The sequence below is a fragment of the Andrena cerasifolii genome, chromosome 7, assembly GCF_050908995.1.
Source record: "Andrena cerasifolii isolate SP2316 chromosome 7, iyAndCera1_principal, whole genome shotgun sequence".
Taxonomy (NCBI): domain Eukaryota; kingdom Metazoa; phylum Arthropoda; class Insecta; order Hymenoptera; family Andrenidae; genus Andrena; species Andrena cerasifolii.
Window position 1 is genome coordinate 232,575 of NC_135124.1, and position 18,622 is coordinate 251,196.

The 18,622-nt window shown below is 43.1% G+C and overlaps 1 protein-coding gene across 1 annotated transcript in view; it reads right to left on the minus strand.

Annotated features, from left to right (window-relative positions):
- Cow (Proteoglycan Cow) overlaps positions 1 to 18,622 on the minus strand; it is a 1,009,917-nt gene that overhangs the window by 96,451 nt on the left and 894,844 nt on the right. Inside the window, exon 8 of the mRNA XM_076816204.1 lies at positions 10,671 to 10,897. Coding sequence (XP_076672319.1) covers positions 10,671 to 10,897 — 227 coding nt within the window. The remainder of the gene's footprint in view (positions 1 to 10,670; positions 10,898 to 18,622) is intronic.

Below are 18,622 nucleotides of genomic sequence, written 5' to 3' on the forward strand. Positions count from 1 at the left end.
CGCAAGCAATCCTACAACCAACTCATTGCATATTGCAAACCCATTTTTCCCCAAGCGGACAGGGATTTTGTTGCTAAAAGAAATCACAGGCTCCGCGCAACATTCTGCAAAGAATTTAAAAAAGTAACGGCGTCCAAACGGTCTGGGAACAGGTCCAAAGACGTATACGTGCCATCTTTGTGGTACTCTTATGTATTGGTGTTTACGAAAGACACCGATACACCAAGTAATTTCTAATATTACTGAAGGGAGACATCTCTCGTGGACGAAGCGGCAGAGCTACCCGAACAAATGGCGGCACAAGACGTAGAGGTACATGGGAGGGACGACACTGATAACCAGCCTCACAATCAAGTAAGTTTATTTATGACCTTATTTATTTTATTACTACACGCCTCAAAAAAATTAAGCGACTAACAAAAACTATAAGTTATACTGTCTGGCGTTTTGCCTACATACTAGTGGTTTGAAGTAATACTCAGAATTTGTTGAGCTTTTTTTATCGCATATACAGGGTGTCCCAAAAATGTCGGAGTTCCTTGAAAGGGGTAACTCAGGGGGTGATTTGAAACAACTTTTTCCTTAGCGAAAATATTGTCCCAAGCTTCGTTAACGAGATATTAACAAAAAACCCCGACCAATCAGAGCGCGTGCCTTCCGCCCGAGCTCCCGTTGTAGCGTTGGCTATGCGGTAGGCGGTTGCGCTTGTTCTACGAAGGTAGGAACAAGCAAGTCGGCATGCATCGAAGGAAACCGCGTTACACAGTTTTTTTTTTAAAGCAGAATCTTAAATATTAATTGTTTGAAGTGAGAGAACAAGAAATACGTAAATTTCATTTTCAAATAAGGCATAAACGAAAAAGGAATGTAACAGAAAATGTACGACAAGTGATCATAATTCATTATTGAGGTAAAAAACCGTAGTGTAATCACGGCCAACATAACTAAATTTAAACAATAATAATAGGTGTATGAATAAATTCTTTCAGACTGGATTTACATAATCGGTATAAAGCAACCGAATTTCTATCGCAGTGATATTCGTAAGCTACCAGAAAAATGGCAAAAGGTAATTAAAAATAATGGAAATTATTTCGATGATTGAGTTGTTTTCATACTTTTTAAATCAAACTGTTACTGAACCCTAAAATCGAACAGAATTTATTTCTACACCTAATAATCACTAATAAATTAAATAACACTCACGCCTACGAGCATTCCTTTCCTTCCTTTCCTTCCTTTTCGGAATCCTGTGTCACTAAGTAGGTCACTGTGCCGATCCTGGCCATCGGTGGACGAAAAGATTTATGGTAGGGTTGCGCCCACTGCTAAGCTGATCACGTACACGACACCACCCGAAGGTAATGATTACAACGTTAAATACGTCCGGGTTAATGTACCGAATATTCACTTCACTGCACGGCCACTAACACTGATAACTTAATTTACTTTTCATGGAACGTGTTGTTCCTACGTTATAAAATTGGTGGCCCTGAAAGGGGCCGATTACTGTTAGTGGAGCAGTTGCTCGTTGTGACCACCCTCAGCGTCTATGCACGCCTTGCGGCATCATTGACTCCGTTGAGAATAATCTTGACGCCAAACGCCGAATCGTACCCTCACTGGGGGTTTGGATGTGCGGGTATTCCCGTGCAAACGCTCGCACAGTAGCACTTGCGTTTCCGTTGTTCCCGGCGTATACCCAGAACATCGCGTAATATTTTTGAGCGGTGAACATTTCTGGAACGAGATTGCTAGCTGACTGACAGGATTTTTTTCCAAGCGACTTCTTCTACCCCCAAATATCTCTTTCCATTATGAGTTGACCCCCACCAGCCCAAGAGGCATCAGGTGAAAAGAAGCCAGCACATTTTCGAAACACACGTGCTTCGCAGAAGTGCAACGAACGACCCATCCTACACTTTCACATAAGTCCGCGCTCCATTCTTTTACTGCCAATGTAACCATTGCTTCGAGGTAGGCAGTAGACACCACGTGTTTCGGTTCGAAAGGGTCCGAAGAGAAGAGAAACAGGCAGTGTTCGAGTTGCTATAAAGAAGAAAATCCTGTTTCCTGTTTCCCTTTTCCGAAACCCTGAGTTCACGTCTGCTACGAGGCGGAACGAACTAAGCCATAAATTACCCAAAACTGTAGGAAACCGTTGTCGGCCGTCGACTAGCGGGACAATACGGTCATAAACCGCGACCCTAGCGAAATGCTCGGGCCGATCAGCCTGATTAATTTTTGGCAACTACCAATTAAAAAGTATTATTCAACATCAATGCGGCTCGCGAAGAGACACCGGAAGAAAGAAAGCATATAGTTTGCTGACTGCGCGTAGTCCCGCCAGCTTCGTCTTACCTTCAAATTAAAGACGGATCCCTTACCTCTCGAGTATAAACACGCGCTCGAATTAAAAAAAAAGCACGCGTTGACGTATTCCGTGCGAGAGACGGTGGGCTTGAAGTCCGATTGACCCCAAACTAACCAATCTGCCTTGCATCCCTCCAAAACGGCCACTGTCCTGAAAAGGCCTTCTTCACAGCAATATCACCTTCACAAGGCCCATCTCCTCTCGCACGGAATACGTCGACGAGAGCTTTTGTTTTGAAATTCGAGCGTGTGTTTATACTCGAGAGATAAGCAGGCCCGATTGTTTAGTTTGGGGCCAATGGAACTCCAAGCCCACCTTGTCTCGCACGGAATACGTCCACGCGTGCTTTTCTTTTGAAATTCGAGCGCGTGTTTAGACACGAGAGATAAGCAGGCCCGAAGCAATGGCTACATTGGCAGTAAAAGAACGGAACGCGGCCTTTTGTGAAAGTGCACGATAGTCCGAGCGTTGCACTCCTGCGAAGCACGTGTGTTTCGAAAATGTGCTGGCTTCTTTTTACCTGATGCCTCTTGGGCTCATCATTATGAGTTCATATGAGTTCATCATATTCCATTGAACGAGAGAAACTATTTGGGGGTACTCGAGGTTCTGAGTGTACCCCCCGAACAACGGGGACGCAAGTGCTGCAGTGTGAGAATTTGCGCAGGAATACCCACGGCTTCGAACGCCAAGTTCTCATTCATTTCCACAAATTTTTATAACGTAAGAACAACACGTTCCATGAAAAATAAATTAAGTGATCAGTGTTAGTAGGCGTGCAGTGAAGTGAATATTCGGTACATTAACCCAGACGCACTTGACGTTGCGACCCTTAACTTTGGATGGTGTCGTGTACCTGAGATCAGCTGTGCACTCGGCGCGTCTGTCGATGACCAGGATCGGATCAGTGACCTAGTGACTCAGGTTTTCAAGCTGTAGCTGAATTTCCGAAAGGGTGAGTTTTAGTTACATTATTGGCAACTATTATTTTTTAAATTTAACGCAGGCTGTGGCTTATTTCCGGCGATAATTCTCCAAATTTCCGTACGTAAATTTTTCTTCGCAGTTTTTAAACGGACTTATTCATTATCAACAACAGTGTTGGCCGTTATTGAACTACGCATTTTTACCATAATAACCAACTACGATCACTTTTCGTTCGTTCCCTGTTGCGTACCTTTTCGTTTGTACGTTATTAAAAAAGGAAATTTACGTGTTCCTTATCCTCTCACTCCAAATAATTATTATTTTCGATTCTTCTAAAAAAAAAACAACTGTGTATTCGTCTTTTTACGTTACACATGATGTTCATGCATTTATCCTTTATTCATCATTCACTTTAAATGGCAAACAAACCATGGCAAAAGGTTATTTTTTTTGTTACGTCTTTTTCAATTGTCATTCTACGCAATTTCCTTCGGTGCATGCCCCCTTGCTTGTTCGTAGTCGCAACGCGGCCCGGCGCGCGGCCACGCTAGCGCGGGAGCTCCAGCGGAAAGCTCGCGCTCTGATTGGTCAGGCTTTTTTCTTAATATCTCGAAAAGGAAACCCCAGATCCCAAAACGGTTAAGGACTTTTCGATATCTTTTTGCATCAGGATATTGCATGTTCCGGGATGTCCCTCAATTCTGGAACACCCTGTATGTTGTCACTTCGAGGAGCCGACCTTTTCACTAGTCCAATTCAACATCCAACAGAATTTTATATATAATGTTTGTTCATAACTGCTTTCTGCATAGGACGTGTAATATGTGTATTCCATGTTCTGTTTCGGTGCTTTGCTAATAAAAAAATGTCTAACCTAACAAACTTCATTTTCTGGGGACATCCCTTCATCTATTTTCCCTTTTCACTTATAATTCCTTACTGCTAACGTAGAATATTGTAGCATAAGCACATTTTAAATAATTAAAATGTACAATGAATTTTCTACGTTTGCAGTACCAGCCAACTATCCGTTTAAATTTTTATATGTACAACGCAACAGCTGAGAATTTCTTTCCTTATTCAAAATAAAATACGGAAATAGCAAACATCTCCCTCTCGCGTGCACCAGGTAGCGGCGTATCTATGGGTAATACCATTTCAGTGCTGAAAAAACCTGCTGTAATACCGACCTGCCAAATCGGCCAGGTCACGTGACGTGTCTACCCCCTTAATGAAGTGATGAAAAAGTTTATTTTGAAAGTGGCGTAAGTCCCATTGTGAAAGTTTCAAATGGATATGGAAAATATTGTGCAATAAAATTTTTTGAGATCACAGCTTTATGTTTAATTATCAAGATGGCAGTTATTAAACTAAATTGTTTATAACAAATTTCACTTTCGATCCGCTGACGGATTCGGGTCTCTGGATACGCCCTTCTAATTTTCAACAATTTGTTACTAATTTGTTTATAACAAATTAATCGCATATTACAAAGTAATTGTCTGCGGGACATAAAGCAGTCGCATCTAAAACTACAGCAAACAGATAAAATGCACGTATTTTACTGCACATATTTTAATGCACGAATATGTATTGGAATACGCGACTTGGACGACAAATAAACGAGACCAATCACAATCTAAAATATAAGGATTTAATGGATTTATTATATTATATACCACCTGCACACCATAATTATTTTAAATCACTCCCGCATACAAAGACTAGAGGAGACTGACAAGGGGACCACGCGGTAGTGGATATCGCTTTTGGAACGACACTATATGGAGGTCGTACTACTCATGTAGTATGAAAATACCATTTCGGCTTTTAGGCTGGTGGGCCTTCGTTTTCGAGATATTTTGATTTAAAGTTTTGAACGTACCTAGTAATCCAGATACATAACACATATACCCAAGAAGGTTTCGTGGCTACAACGGTAGCGCGTCAGATTGTCATGCGGGAGGTCCGGGGTTCAAGTCCCTGCAACCCGTAACTTTTTTTTTTTGACAATTTTTTCCCTGGAAATATATTTTATGAATATTACGTATTATATAGTGCCGTTACATATTACTCTACGCAAATTTTAAGGTTGAAAATGCATTTATAACATAACATATTATTCTAATCACCTCTTTCACCGGTGCTTTCATATTCTTGTACTGCGAAAATATTTCATTCCGTAACTTTCGACGCCTGCGATTGTCGAGCAGGTAAAGTGGGATAACCGTTACTTCTGACCGTAAGGGTGGTCTTATATCTGCTCAAAAGAATGGTCGATAAACATTATACTACTATGTTATATTTTACCCATATTTTTAAATTTAATCCAACGCAAACCCTTCAATATCTCGATTCGAACATAAATGGACTTACGCCACCTTCAAAATAAACGGCTCGTATATTGCTATTGCTTACCGTTTATATACATGTTTATGTGCTAATGCTTAACGTCCCACGCATTATTATATTAACTCTACCGCTATCGCATTAATAGTGTATGGCATATTCTTGTGCGATCTACTAAATAAACGATCTTGTCTTAAATAACGTTTCGAATTATTGTATTCATCCTTCGGTTCCGGAGATCTCAAATCAGAATAAGCCATTGTAACAGCTGATCTCGCTTCGTGAACGCCAGGAGTTCTTATAGTGTTTACAAGTTTACTTTCGCTTAGGTCTTGCAGGACCGTGTGGCGAAGCATATTTCAAAGAAATATTACGTGCGGCTCCTCATTTCAATGCAGCGGTAAATCCAATTACCAAGCCTTTAAATACTAACCACCTGTGCTCCAACGGATGTCACCCTGGTGCGCGATTATTGCTTAACCTTCCCAGGTTGCCTTGTGCTACGGAGCTAGCCTTTGTGCCTAAATTTCCCATCTCCCCCTGTGCTACGAAGCTTGCCTTCGTGTCTAACTTCTCACTCTCCTAGTGCTACGAAACACGCTTCCGTGCCTAACTTCCGTTCAATCCCACAGTGTCATTGTCCCAAACACCGCCACCCGGGACGTGACAATATAATGTTTCTTTGACAAAAACATATCTCCTCCGAAAAACATTCTTCGAATCCGTCCTATTCTGTCGCACCCTAGGTGTATGTAGCCCCTTAAGTGACTGATTGAAAATATCATGAAGAAAAAGAATTCATTGGTCCGACTGACGACCAGACGCGAAAAAAACGTTGTTGTCCGTATCATGGCTTTAACGAGAATAATGCCTTGGCAAGGAACGAATACGACTGTGATTTCGAATGATGTTTGCGTCACGAACGTTTGACAAGAAAAGGGTGCTGTTGTCCTCACAATGACTTTAACAAGAGCCCACGCTAACTTCTCCAGCGTACGCATTGTAGCCGCGTTGTCCAGAATTTTGAGAGTTGACAATTTCCAATTGCTTTCACTTTTGAAGAAGAGGAGGGACCTCCCCTCTGTTAAATTATCGTTGGAGGAGGTACCCTCACTGTCTTGACGAGGTGGAGAAAAAGTACAACCTGCTGGTCCCAAAAACTCGCCGGAATGATTAGACAGAGCGTCTCGCCAGAGCTGCGGTTTATGATGGTATTGCCCCGCAATTCGGAGGTGGATAACGGTGCATACGGGTACCTACGGATGGTTACTAAATGACCACCCGCCGACAGAGCAATGCACGGATTAACTCGAAGTGAAGAAAGTCGAAATCCCTGAAAAACGTTACGATGTCGATTGTCCCCTATTCGATTTCTGGCAGGCAAATTGTTTGAGAATCTAGCGATTGAGCGCGTTGGATCCCGGAGAGGTTATGTTCGACAGGGAAAAGGTGCACACAACACAGCACCTAAAATGAGTAGCTTCGGTTTATTTAAAATGAACAATACAGTGAGCTTGAACTGCGAGAATGTACAAAGAGTTCGCACGCCTCGGGATTATATAAATGATGCGTGAAAATCAATGCACGTTGCACCACCACGTGCGCGTCACTCGTGGCGATCTACAGTCGATTCTGAGCGAGAGAAGATACGCGCGCGAGCCTGTGTAATGAGAGCTGAGATCTCACTTTTTGTATCGAATGTAATATTGCTGAGAAGAGTTCACAAGGTGAGAAACATGAATTGACAAGCAACACGTCGTCAACTACACAGTGTGCGAACAAGAGAGCGAACAAGAATGCCCATCTTTTCCGTTTCAATGTTGTCTCGAACATTCTAGTAACCGATCGAAGCGGCGCACTGATTGGTTCATCGATTGTAGATTCGCCGCGACTTCCGCTCTCTGGGGGTGCTGCGGTGAGAGTGAGTGTGGTGGTGAGTGGAATTACCACATTCACAAACACAAATGTTTCCCGATGAACGCCTCGAAAATAAGTATTGCTCGATTGTAAACGAATAAAATGAATTTCGCAGATTCGTATTCAACGCATAAAAATGTACAAGAAACACTTATATCATAAGTTCGAAAAAAAATCAAATATGTAAACATTGTAAATAATTGTAAATAGGATAGTTAAGAACTAACCTAAGTAAGGTGAATGTGGATGTGTACATGGATATAGGGATGTGTATGGACTATGGACGAATGTGTATATAAAGGCGAACTCCAACGACAAGTTGATGAGGCGATAAAGAAGTTCTTTGTTTCACGCTCGAGCCGAGCGTTCCGGGCGAGCCGAAACACGCGCCGTTGGAGTTCACTATAAGACTGAAAGGGGGATGAAGTAGAATAGATAAGACTAGCGACATGGCCTCCTTATCCAGTGGGCTAATTGGGATATAGCCCAGGGGCGCCTGTGATTCAAGAGCGCTTAACCCGAGAGTAGACGCGCCAAATAATTTGCGTTAGTAGGCGCACGTCGGTCATTTCGACTGATCGTAATGTAATTAGAAATAACTTAATAAAAGGACTAAAATAATATAAATAATGCATAACATTGTATTTTACTTACTTCAGTATCGTTATACGTAAATAATTTTCATTTTTTATGATAAAATGATTAATCGTATTATAATATTATGAGTTCTGGAAAATTTATTTTTATACAAATGATGCATTGTAATTGATTTTAAAAATAAAATGTTATATAAAAATTTGTACGAATGCAAAATATAAAATTACATTGTCTATTTATCAATTTGAATTTATCACTTGATTTTTAATTTTCAATAATAGCAATTATCTAGTATATTTTACATTTATATTTGTTTTTAAAAAAATATACTTATAAATTTATGGTTTCATAAACGTATTAAATATTTATATTTTCCTCGGATTAGAAGCTGCATTTTGAGAATAAAGAATAAATACTTACGTTTCCTTCACTCAAAGTACACGCCTCCTCAACATCTGATATCTCTATATCCGCAGAATCAATTTCCGAATCTGTATCGTGATCGGAGTATATAACATAATCGGAATCTTCTGCGGAATCACTGATCTCGTCTTCAATGTTTTCAATCAATAAGAAATCTCGGAAATTAGTATTAGCCATGATTGCCACAGTACGCGTCGTACGCGGCAGAAGAAATGAGACTAATGTTAGCAGGCGCGCTATGGTCGAAAAGACCGACGCGTAAAAATGTATGATTTAAAACCTACACGAGTGCACTAAGTGTCGCTCCGTAACATAAATAAGTCAAGAACTCCTTCAAAGAGGAATAGCTCTACGGAAAAAGTAAACAGTCGAACGCTATGGATCATGTTTCAAAACATATGAAATCGTCGATCGAAAAGACCGACATGCGCCTACTCCCGGGTTAAGAATCATGTATGTTGAAATGCGTTTTTCAAGACAATTTTTTATAGTGTTGGTATTTGCGCAAAGTGTTGGGGCGCCAAATTATTTTATCCCAGGGCTAAATTTGTTAAGACGGCCCTGACTAGCGATTAAGGGGAAAAACTATGAATGGTACAATGTTATCTGGTAAAAGGAAGCAAATAATAAAATTACCGTGATCTATTCTACCCAGCATCCCTATGTATTCTCCCAGCGGACATTTTTGTTTAATGCTACGCACTTGTCAGATTCAAATGCAGTTTGGAAGTGTCTCTGATTGAATAAAAACGAAAGTATGGCGCGTATCCTGTCGGCGAGCGCGCCCGTGCACTCACAAGTTTCCCAGGCGTCCGCCTTCGATTGTTTTGGTTTTTGGATATGTTTTAGATGACAGTAAAATAAAAAATAGGTGTCTTTTTATTTTGGCCTGTTTGCGTGTTCAGGGGGTGAAACAACACCTCCTGTGAAGAAGACACCTGTTTCTTATTTTTCTGTCCTCTAAACATATCCAAAAATCAGAACAATCGGAAACGAACACCTGAAACCTTTTGAGGGATAGTTTCACCCCCTAAACATACCAACAGGCCAAAATAAAATGACACCTATTTCTTATTTTTCTGTCCTCTAATACATATCCAAAAACCAAAGCAATCGGAGGCGGACACCTGGGAAACTTGTGAGTACACGGGCGCGCTCGTCGGCAAGATACGGCATACTTTCGTTTTCATTCAATCAGAGACACTTCCCAACTGATTTTGAACCTCACAAGTACGTAGCATGATCCAAAAATGTCCACTGGAAGAATACATAGGAGTGCTAGGTACAATATACTACGGTTTTTCCGCCAAAACAGACCCCCATTTACGGAGTACATGACGCGATCGCTCATCTAAAACTTTTAGGCGAGCCCGCCGACGGGTTAATGTGCATTCTGATTCAACATTTAAATACAGTAGGTCCCTAAATTTAAATAGATTGTATACCTTTCGTTGCAAAATTTATAAACTTAGAAAAGATTAATAAAAATTTATCGTTTAAAAAACGAATAACTGTAAAGGCCAAAATGCAAAGAATTTCATGATAAAGTGTGAAATATTGCATGTTCAGATTCCTATTCGGTACAACCCGAAATTCGATCGCTCCGAATATCCGAATATTTGAATACTCCTAATTATTCAAATACTCCTGATTATTCGAATATTCGAAAATTCGAAGAAATTATTCATATTCGAAATTTTTTCGAAATTATTCGAAATTATTCGAAATTATCCGAAATTATTCGAAATTATTCGAAATTATTCGAAATTATTCGAAATTATTCGAAATTATTCGAAATTATTCGAAATTATTCGAATTTATACGAAATTATTCGAATTTATACGAAATTATTCGAATTTATACGAAATTATTCGAAATTATTCGAATAGTCGAATAATTACAGCTGTAATTACCATACCTGTCTTTTCCAACTAATCGTATAAAAAGTCATACGAAAACTCATAACATATGTGAGGCATTTTATAGGTTAAAATATCAAATGTATTTTTCACTCTGCATTGTATTTGTCTCGGCAATATTGGTTACTCGTTACAAAATTGTGATAGACAATAAAGATATTTACCACAATTTGGCTTGCTGCCACGTGTTCTGGTCCCAGCGAACTCAACACCATGAAGATCCACACACCAGCAAAGTCCAAGTCCATGATGACATTGGGTACTACGGTAATACCCACGAGAGTCGCAAGCAGGCGCAACGTCAGGGGGTGATCGTTTATGAACCGCGGCACAAGGGCGTTCAGCTTTTGAAAAACATCCACACCATTCGGGACCATTCACGAAGATATCACTGAAAACGAAAGGTTTGTAGCCGATGAGCATTTAGTTGCAATAACAAGTAAAATTAAATAATATTCAACAAAGAAACAAAAAAGAATTTATTGTTAAATTATCTTTCATACATGCATGGTATTCCTTTTTATTCATAAAGTCAAGTCAATTTAAATATAGGGTGTTCGACTACGGCTGGGGAAAAATTATATTGCGGTTGAGGGTCCTGTTCCGCGTTGCATTGATGCGCGGAAGAGGTTGCTCCGGTTTTGCTAAAAACGAAGCCATAATTCATCATTACGCAGTTCTGGTATCCGCACATCTGCGTTGCACACGATATTGGAAGGTTTGGCCGTTAAACGGGCCAATTAGTCCCGCGGTGCATCGCAGATATGGGTTTCTTTGCGCGTTCGAGCTGTCCGATACGTGGTCCGGTAGGCCTTTTGCCAAATTTCTGGCCAGAGCAACTTCCGCCAATTCAAGCCCCTTTTCTGAAAACTGCGCCTAGGGCGCAGAGAATAGGTGGCGCGATTTGGGCCAAAAACGTTACCCGATTGGTTGACACCGACACTGCGTTAGCTAATCCGATCAAGGCAGCTACCGCCAGACTCTTTTCGAGAAAGCGGAAGAGTTTAATTTGATGCCCTGTTTGGCGATAGATCTTGCGCCGAGGGCGAGCCAAGGGAAGAATGATTCGTTTCCAAACGTCCAGTTGGACGCCAAGCTTCATTTGTCGGCTCGTGGGCGTCGTTACAAGTAGGTAGGCAATACTGTTTCTGGATACGGGTGGTGAAGGGAGAGGTGGGACGGGGGGTACGGCACCGATGGCGCAGGGGCGAGGTATGGCGGGGTACCGCACCAAGGGCGAGGGGATGACGTCACAGGGGGATTTCAAAATGGCGTCTCGCGCGCAAGCGTTGGCGGTAGTGAGATAATTGGTCAAATGTTGCAGTGAAAAGTCCCTAAATTTGATCTAGTGACACCTCCGATCTATGAAAAATCTCCATAGATCCCATATTGGCGTCACCTGTAAGATGTTTCAGGTACTTTGTCCACCTGCTGGATGTTTAAGGTACTTTGGACGAGTATCGTTGCCGCGCAATCTCCGTACGCGTGCGGGGTTCGGTGCGCAGGCGCGAAAGATAAGGCGCGATGACAATGACAATGACAATGACAATGACAATGACAATGACAATGACAATGACAATGACAATGACAATGACAATGACAATGACAATGACAATGACAATGACAATGACAATGACAATGACAATGACAATGACAATGACAATGGCAATGGCAATGGCAATGGCAATGGCAATGGCAATGGCAATGGCAATGGCAATGGCAATGGCAATGGCAATGGCAATGGCAATGGCAATGGCAATGGCAATGGCAATGGCAATGGCAATGGCAATGGCAATGGCAATGGCAATGGCAATGGCAATGGCAATGGCAATGGCAATGGCAATGGCAATGGCAATGGCAATGGCAATGGCAATGGCAATGGCAATGGCAATGGCAATGGCAATGGCAATGGCAATGGCAATGGCAATGGCAATGGCAATGGCAATGGCAATGGCAATGGCAATGGCAATGGCAATGGCAATGGCAATGGCAATGGCAATGGCAATGGCAATGGCAATGGCAATGGCAATGGCAATGGCAATGGCAATGGCAATGGCAATGGCAATGGCAATGGCAATGGCAATGGCAATGGCAATGGCAATGGCAATGGCAATGGCAATGGCAATGGCAATGGCAATGGCAATGGCAATGGCAATGGCAATGGCAATGGCAATGGCAATGGCAATGGCAATGGCAATGGCAATGGCAATGGCAATGGCAATGGCAATGGCAATGGCAATGGCAATGGCAATGGCAATGGCAATGGCAATGGCAATGGCAATGGCAATGGCAATGGCAATGGCAATGGCAATGGCAATGGCAATGGCAATGGCAATGGCAATGGCAATGGCAATGGCAATGGCAATGGCAATGGCAATGGCAATGGCAATGGCAATGGCAATGGCAATGGCAATGGCAATGGCAATGGCAATGGCAATGGCAATGGCAATGGCAATGGCAATGGCAATGGCAATGGCAATGGCAATGGCAATGGCAATGGCAATGGCAATGGCAATGGCAATGGCAATGGCAATGGCAATGGCAATGGCAATGGCAATGGCAATGGCAATGGCAATGGCAATGGCAATGGCAATGGCAATGGCAATGGCAATGGCAATGGCAATGGCAATGGCAATGGCAATGGCAATGGCAATGGCAATGGCAATGGCAATGGCAATGGCAATGGCAATGGCAATGGCAATGGCAATGGCAATGGCAATGGCAATGGCAATGGCAATGGCAATGGCAATGGCAATGGCAATGGCAATGGCAATGGCAATGGCAATGGCAATGGCAATGGCAATGGCAATGGCAATGGCAATGGCAATGGCAATGGCAATGGCAATGGCAATGGCAATGGCAATGGCAATGGCAATGGCAATGGCAATGGCAATGGCAATGGCAATGGCAATGGCAATGGCAATGGCAATGGCAATGGCAATGGCAATGGCAATGGCAATGGCAATGGCAATGGCAATGGCAATGGCAATGGCAATGGCAATGGCAATGGCAATGGCAATGGCAATGGCAATGGCAATGGCAATGGCAATGGCAATGGCAATGGCAATGGCAATGGCAATGGCAATGGCAATGGCAATGGCAATGGCAATGGCAATGGCAATGGCAATGGCAATGGCAATGGCAATGGCAATGGCAATGGCAATGGCAATGGCAATGGCAATGGCAATGGCAATGGCAATGGCAATGGCAATGGCAATGGCAATGGCAATGGCAATGGCAATGGCAATGGCAATGGCAATGGCAATGGCAATGGCAATGGCAATGGCAATGGCAATGGCAATGGCAATGGCAATGGCAATGGCAATGGCAATGGCAATGGCAATGGCAATGGCAATGGCAATGGCAATGGCAATGGCAATGGCAATGGCAATGGCAATGGCAATGGCAATGGCAATGGCAATGGCAATGGCAATGGCAATGGCAATGGCAATGGCAATGGCAATGGCAATGGCAATGGCAATGGCAATGGCAATGGCAATGGCAATGGCAATGGCAATGGCAATGGCAATGGCAATGGCAATGGCAATGGCAATGGCAATGGCAATGGCAATGGCAATGGCAATGGCAATGGCAATGGCAATGGCAATGGCAATGGCAATGGCAATGGCAATGGCAATGGCAATGGCAATGGCAATGGCAATGGCAATGGCAATGGCAATGGCAATGGCAATGGCAATGGCAATGGCAATGGCAATGGCAATGGCAATGGCAATGGCAATGGCAATGGCAATGGCAATGGCAATGGCAATGGCAATGGCAATGGCAATGGCAATGGCAATGGCAATGGCAATGGCAATGGCAATGGCAATGGCAATGGCAATGGCAATGGCAATGGCAATGGCAATGGCAATGGCAATGGCAATGGCAATGGCAATGGCAATGGCAATGGCAATGGCAATGGCAATGGCAATGGCAATGGCAATGGCAATGGCAATGGCAATGGCAATGGCAATGGCAATGGCAATGGCAATGGCAATGGCAATGGCAATGGCAATGGCAATGGCAATGGCAATGGCAATGGCAATGGCAATGGCAATGGCAATGGCAATGGCAATGGCAATGGCAATGGCAATGGCAATGGCAATGGCAATGGCAATGGCAATGGCAATGGCAATGGCAATGGCAATGGCAATGGCAATGGCAATGGCAATGGCAATGGCAATGGCAATGGCAATGGCAATGGCAATGGCAATGGCAATGGCAATGGCAATGGCAATGGCAATGGCAATGGCAATGGCAATGGCAATGGCAATGGCAATGGCAATGGCAATGGCAATGGCAATGGCAATGGCAATGGCAATGGCAATGGCAATGGCAATGGCAATGGCAATGGCAATGGCAATGGCAATGGCAATGGCAAGGGCAAGGGCAAGGGCAAGGGTAAGGGCAAGGGCAAGGGCAAGGGCAACGGCAACGGCAACGGCAACGGAAGCGGCAGCGGCAGTGATAGTGGTAGTGATATTAAATAAAGTGTATACATTAAAGCTTATTGAATTTGTCTTGAAACGCACAATCAACTGATCTCTAAAAAAAAGTTCCATTTAAAAAATCGAACTTGACCATCGTGACTCACAAATAATAATCGAAGAAAAAATTCTTCTGTTCCAATAAATTTGCCACCTGGAACCACGCAATTGCATATAAACAATTTCTTTTATACAGGGTGTCCCAAAAATGTCGGAGTTCCTTGAAAGGGGTGACTCAGGGGGTGATTTGAATCAACATTTTCCTTAGCGAAAATATTATCCGAAGCTTCGTTAACGAGATATTAACAAAACCCCCCGACCAATCAGAGCACGCGCCTTCCGCTCGTGCTCCCGTTGTAGCGTTGGCTACGCGGTAGGCGGCTGCGCTTGTACTACGAAGGTACGAACAAGCAAGTCGGCATGCATCGAAGGAAACCACGTTACACAGTTTTTTTTTAAGCAGAATCCTAAATAATAATTGTTTGAAGTGTGAGGACAAGAAATACGCAAATTTCGTTTTCAAATAAGGCATAAACGAAAAGGTAATGTAACAAAAAATGTACGACAAGTGATCATAATTCATTATTGAGGTAAAAATCCGTAGTTTAATCACGGCCAACATAACTAAATTTAAACAATAATAATAGGTGTATGAATAAATTCTTTCAGACTGGATTTACATAATCGGTATAAAGCAACCGAATTTCTATCGCAGTGATATTCGTAAACTACCAGAAAAATGGCAAAAGGTAATTAACAATAATGGAAATTATTTCGATGATTGAGTTGTTTTTATATTTTTTTTTTTTTAAATCAAACTGTTATTGAACCCTAAAATCGAACAGAATTTATTTCTACACCTAATAATCACCAATAAATGAAATAAAACTCACCCTTTCGGAAATTCCTTTCCTTCCTTTCCTTCCTTTTCGGAAACATGTGTCACTAAGTAGGTCACTGTGCCGATCCTGGTCATCGGTGGACGAAAATATTTATGGTAGGGTTGCGCCCAGTGCTCAGCTGATCGCAGGTATACGACACCACCCGAAGGTAAGGATTACAACGTCAACGGCGTCCGGGTTAATGTACCGAATATTCACTTTACTGCACGGCCAGGAACACTGATCACTTAATTTACTTTTCATGGAACGTGTTGTTCCAACGTTATAAAATTCGTGGCCCCGAAAGGGGCCGGTTACTGTTAGTGGAGCAGTTGCTCGTTGTGACCACCCTCAGCGTCTATGCACGCCTTGCGGTATCATTGATTCCGTTAAGAATAATCTTGACGCCAAACGCCGAATCGTACTCTCGCTGGGGGTTTGGATGTGCGGTTATTCCCGTGCAAACGCTCGCACAGTAGCACTTGCGTCCCCGTTGTTCCGGGCGTACACCCAGAACATCGCGTAACATTCTTGAGCGGAGAACATTTCTGGGACGAGATTGCTAGCTGACTGACAGGATTTTTTCCAAGCAACTTCCTCTACCCCCAAGTAGTTTCTCTCGTTCCATTATGAGTTAACTCCCACCAGGACAAGAGGCTTTAGGTAAAAAGAAGCCAGCATATTTTCGAAACACACGTGCTTTGCAGAAGTGCAACGAACGACCCATCCTACACTTTCACATAAGTCCGCGCTCCGTCCTTTTACTGCCAATGTACCCGTTGCTTCGAGATAAACAGCAGACACCACGTGTTTCGGTTCGAAAGGGCCCGAAGAGAAGAGAAACAGAAAGTCTTCGAGTTGCTATAAAGAAGAAAAGGCATACGATGAGGGAGTTTCCGTTTTCGAATACCCTGAGTTCACGTCAGCTACGAGGCGGAACCGCTAAGCCATAAATTACCCAAAACAAATCGTTCTCTACCGCCGACTCGCAGGACAATACAGTCATAAACCGCGACCCTGGCGAAATGCTTTGGCCGACCAGCCTGATTAATTTTTGCGAACTAGCAATTAAAAAGTAATATCCAACATCAATACACCTCGCGGAGAGATACAGAAAGAAAGGGGGTAACTCGTTTACTGCGTGTAGTCCCACCTGCTTCGTCCTTCCTTCCAATTAAAGGCAGGTCCCTTATCTCTCGAGTATAAGCACGCGCTCGAATTTCAAAACAAAAGCACGCGCTGACGTATTCCGTGCGAGAGAAGGTGGGCTTCAGGGAGGAGATATTTGCTGTGAAGAGGGCCTCTTCAAAACAGGGGCCGTTTGGGAGGGATGCAGGGCAGATTGGTTAGGTTACGACCAATCGGAATTCATGCCCACCTTTTCTCGCACGGAATACGTCAACGCGTGCTTTTGTTTTGAAATTCGAGCGCGTGATTTTACTTGAGAGATAAGGGACCTGCCTTTAATTGGAAGGAAGGACGAAGCAGGTGGGACTACACGCAGTAAACGAGTTACCCCCTTTCTTCCTGTGTCTCTCCGCGAGGTGTATTGATGTTGGATATTACTTTTTAATTGCAAGTTCACAAAAATTAATCAGGCTGGTCGGCCAAAGCATTTCGCCAGGGTCGCGGTTTATGATTGTATTGTCCTGCGAGTCGGCGGTAGAGAACGATTTGTTTTGGGTAATTTATGGCTTAGCTGCTTCCGCCTCCTAACTGACGTGAACTTAAGGTACTAGAAACCAGAAACTCCCTCATGGTATGCCCTTTCTTCTTTACAGCAACTCGAAGACTTTCTGTTTCTCTTCTCTTCGGGCCCGTTCGAACCGAAACACGTGGTGTCTGCTGTCTATCTCGAAGCAACGGGTACATTGGCAGTAAAAGGACGGAGCGCGGACTTACGTGAAAGTGTAGGATGGGTCATCCGTTGCACTTCTGCAAAGCACGTGTGTTTCGAAAATGTGCTGGCTTCTTTTTACCTACAGCCTCTTGTTCTGGTGGGAGTTAACCCATAATGGAACGAGAGAAACTACTTGGGGGTAGAGGTAGTTGTTTGGAAAAAATCCTGTCAGTCAGCTAGCAATCTCGTCCCAGAAATGTTCTCCGCTCAAGAATGTTACGCGATGTTCTGGGTGTACGCCCGGAACAACGGGGAAGCAAGTCCTACTGTGCGAGCGTTTGCACGGGAATACCCGTACTTCTAAACCCCCAGCGAGGGTACGATTCGGCGTTTGGCGTGAAGATTATTCTCAACGGAGTCAATGATGCCGCAAGGCGTGCATAGACGCTGAGGGTGGTCACATCGAGCAACTGCACAACTAACAGTAATCGGCCCCTTTCAGGGCCACGAATTTTATAACGTAGGAACAACAAGTTCCATGAAAAGTAAATTAAGTGATCAGTGTTAGTGGCCGTGCAGTGAAGTGAATATTCGGTACATTAACCCGGACGCACTTGACGTTGCGATCCTTACCTTCGGGTGGTGTCGTGTACCTGCGATCAGCTGAGCACTGGGCGCAACCCTACCATAAATCTTTTCGTCCACCGATGACCAGGATCGACACAGTGACCTACATAGTGACACAGGTTTCCGAAAATGAAGGAAAGGAATGCCCGTAGGGGTGAGCATTATTTAATTTATTAGTGATTATTAGGTGTAGAAATAAATTCTGTTCTATTTTAGGGTTCAATAACAGTTTGATTTAAAAAATAAAAGAATAAAAACAACTCAATCATCGAAATAATTTC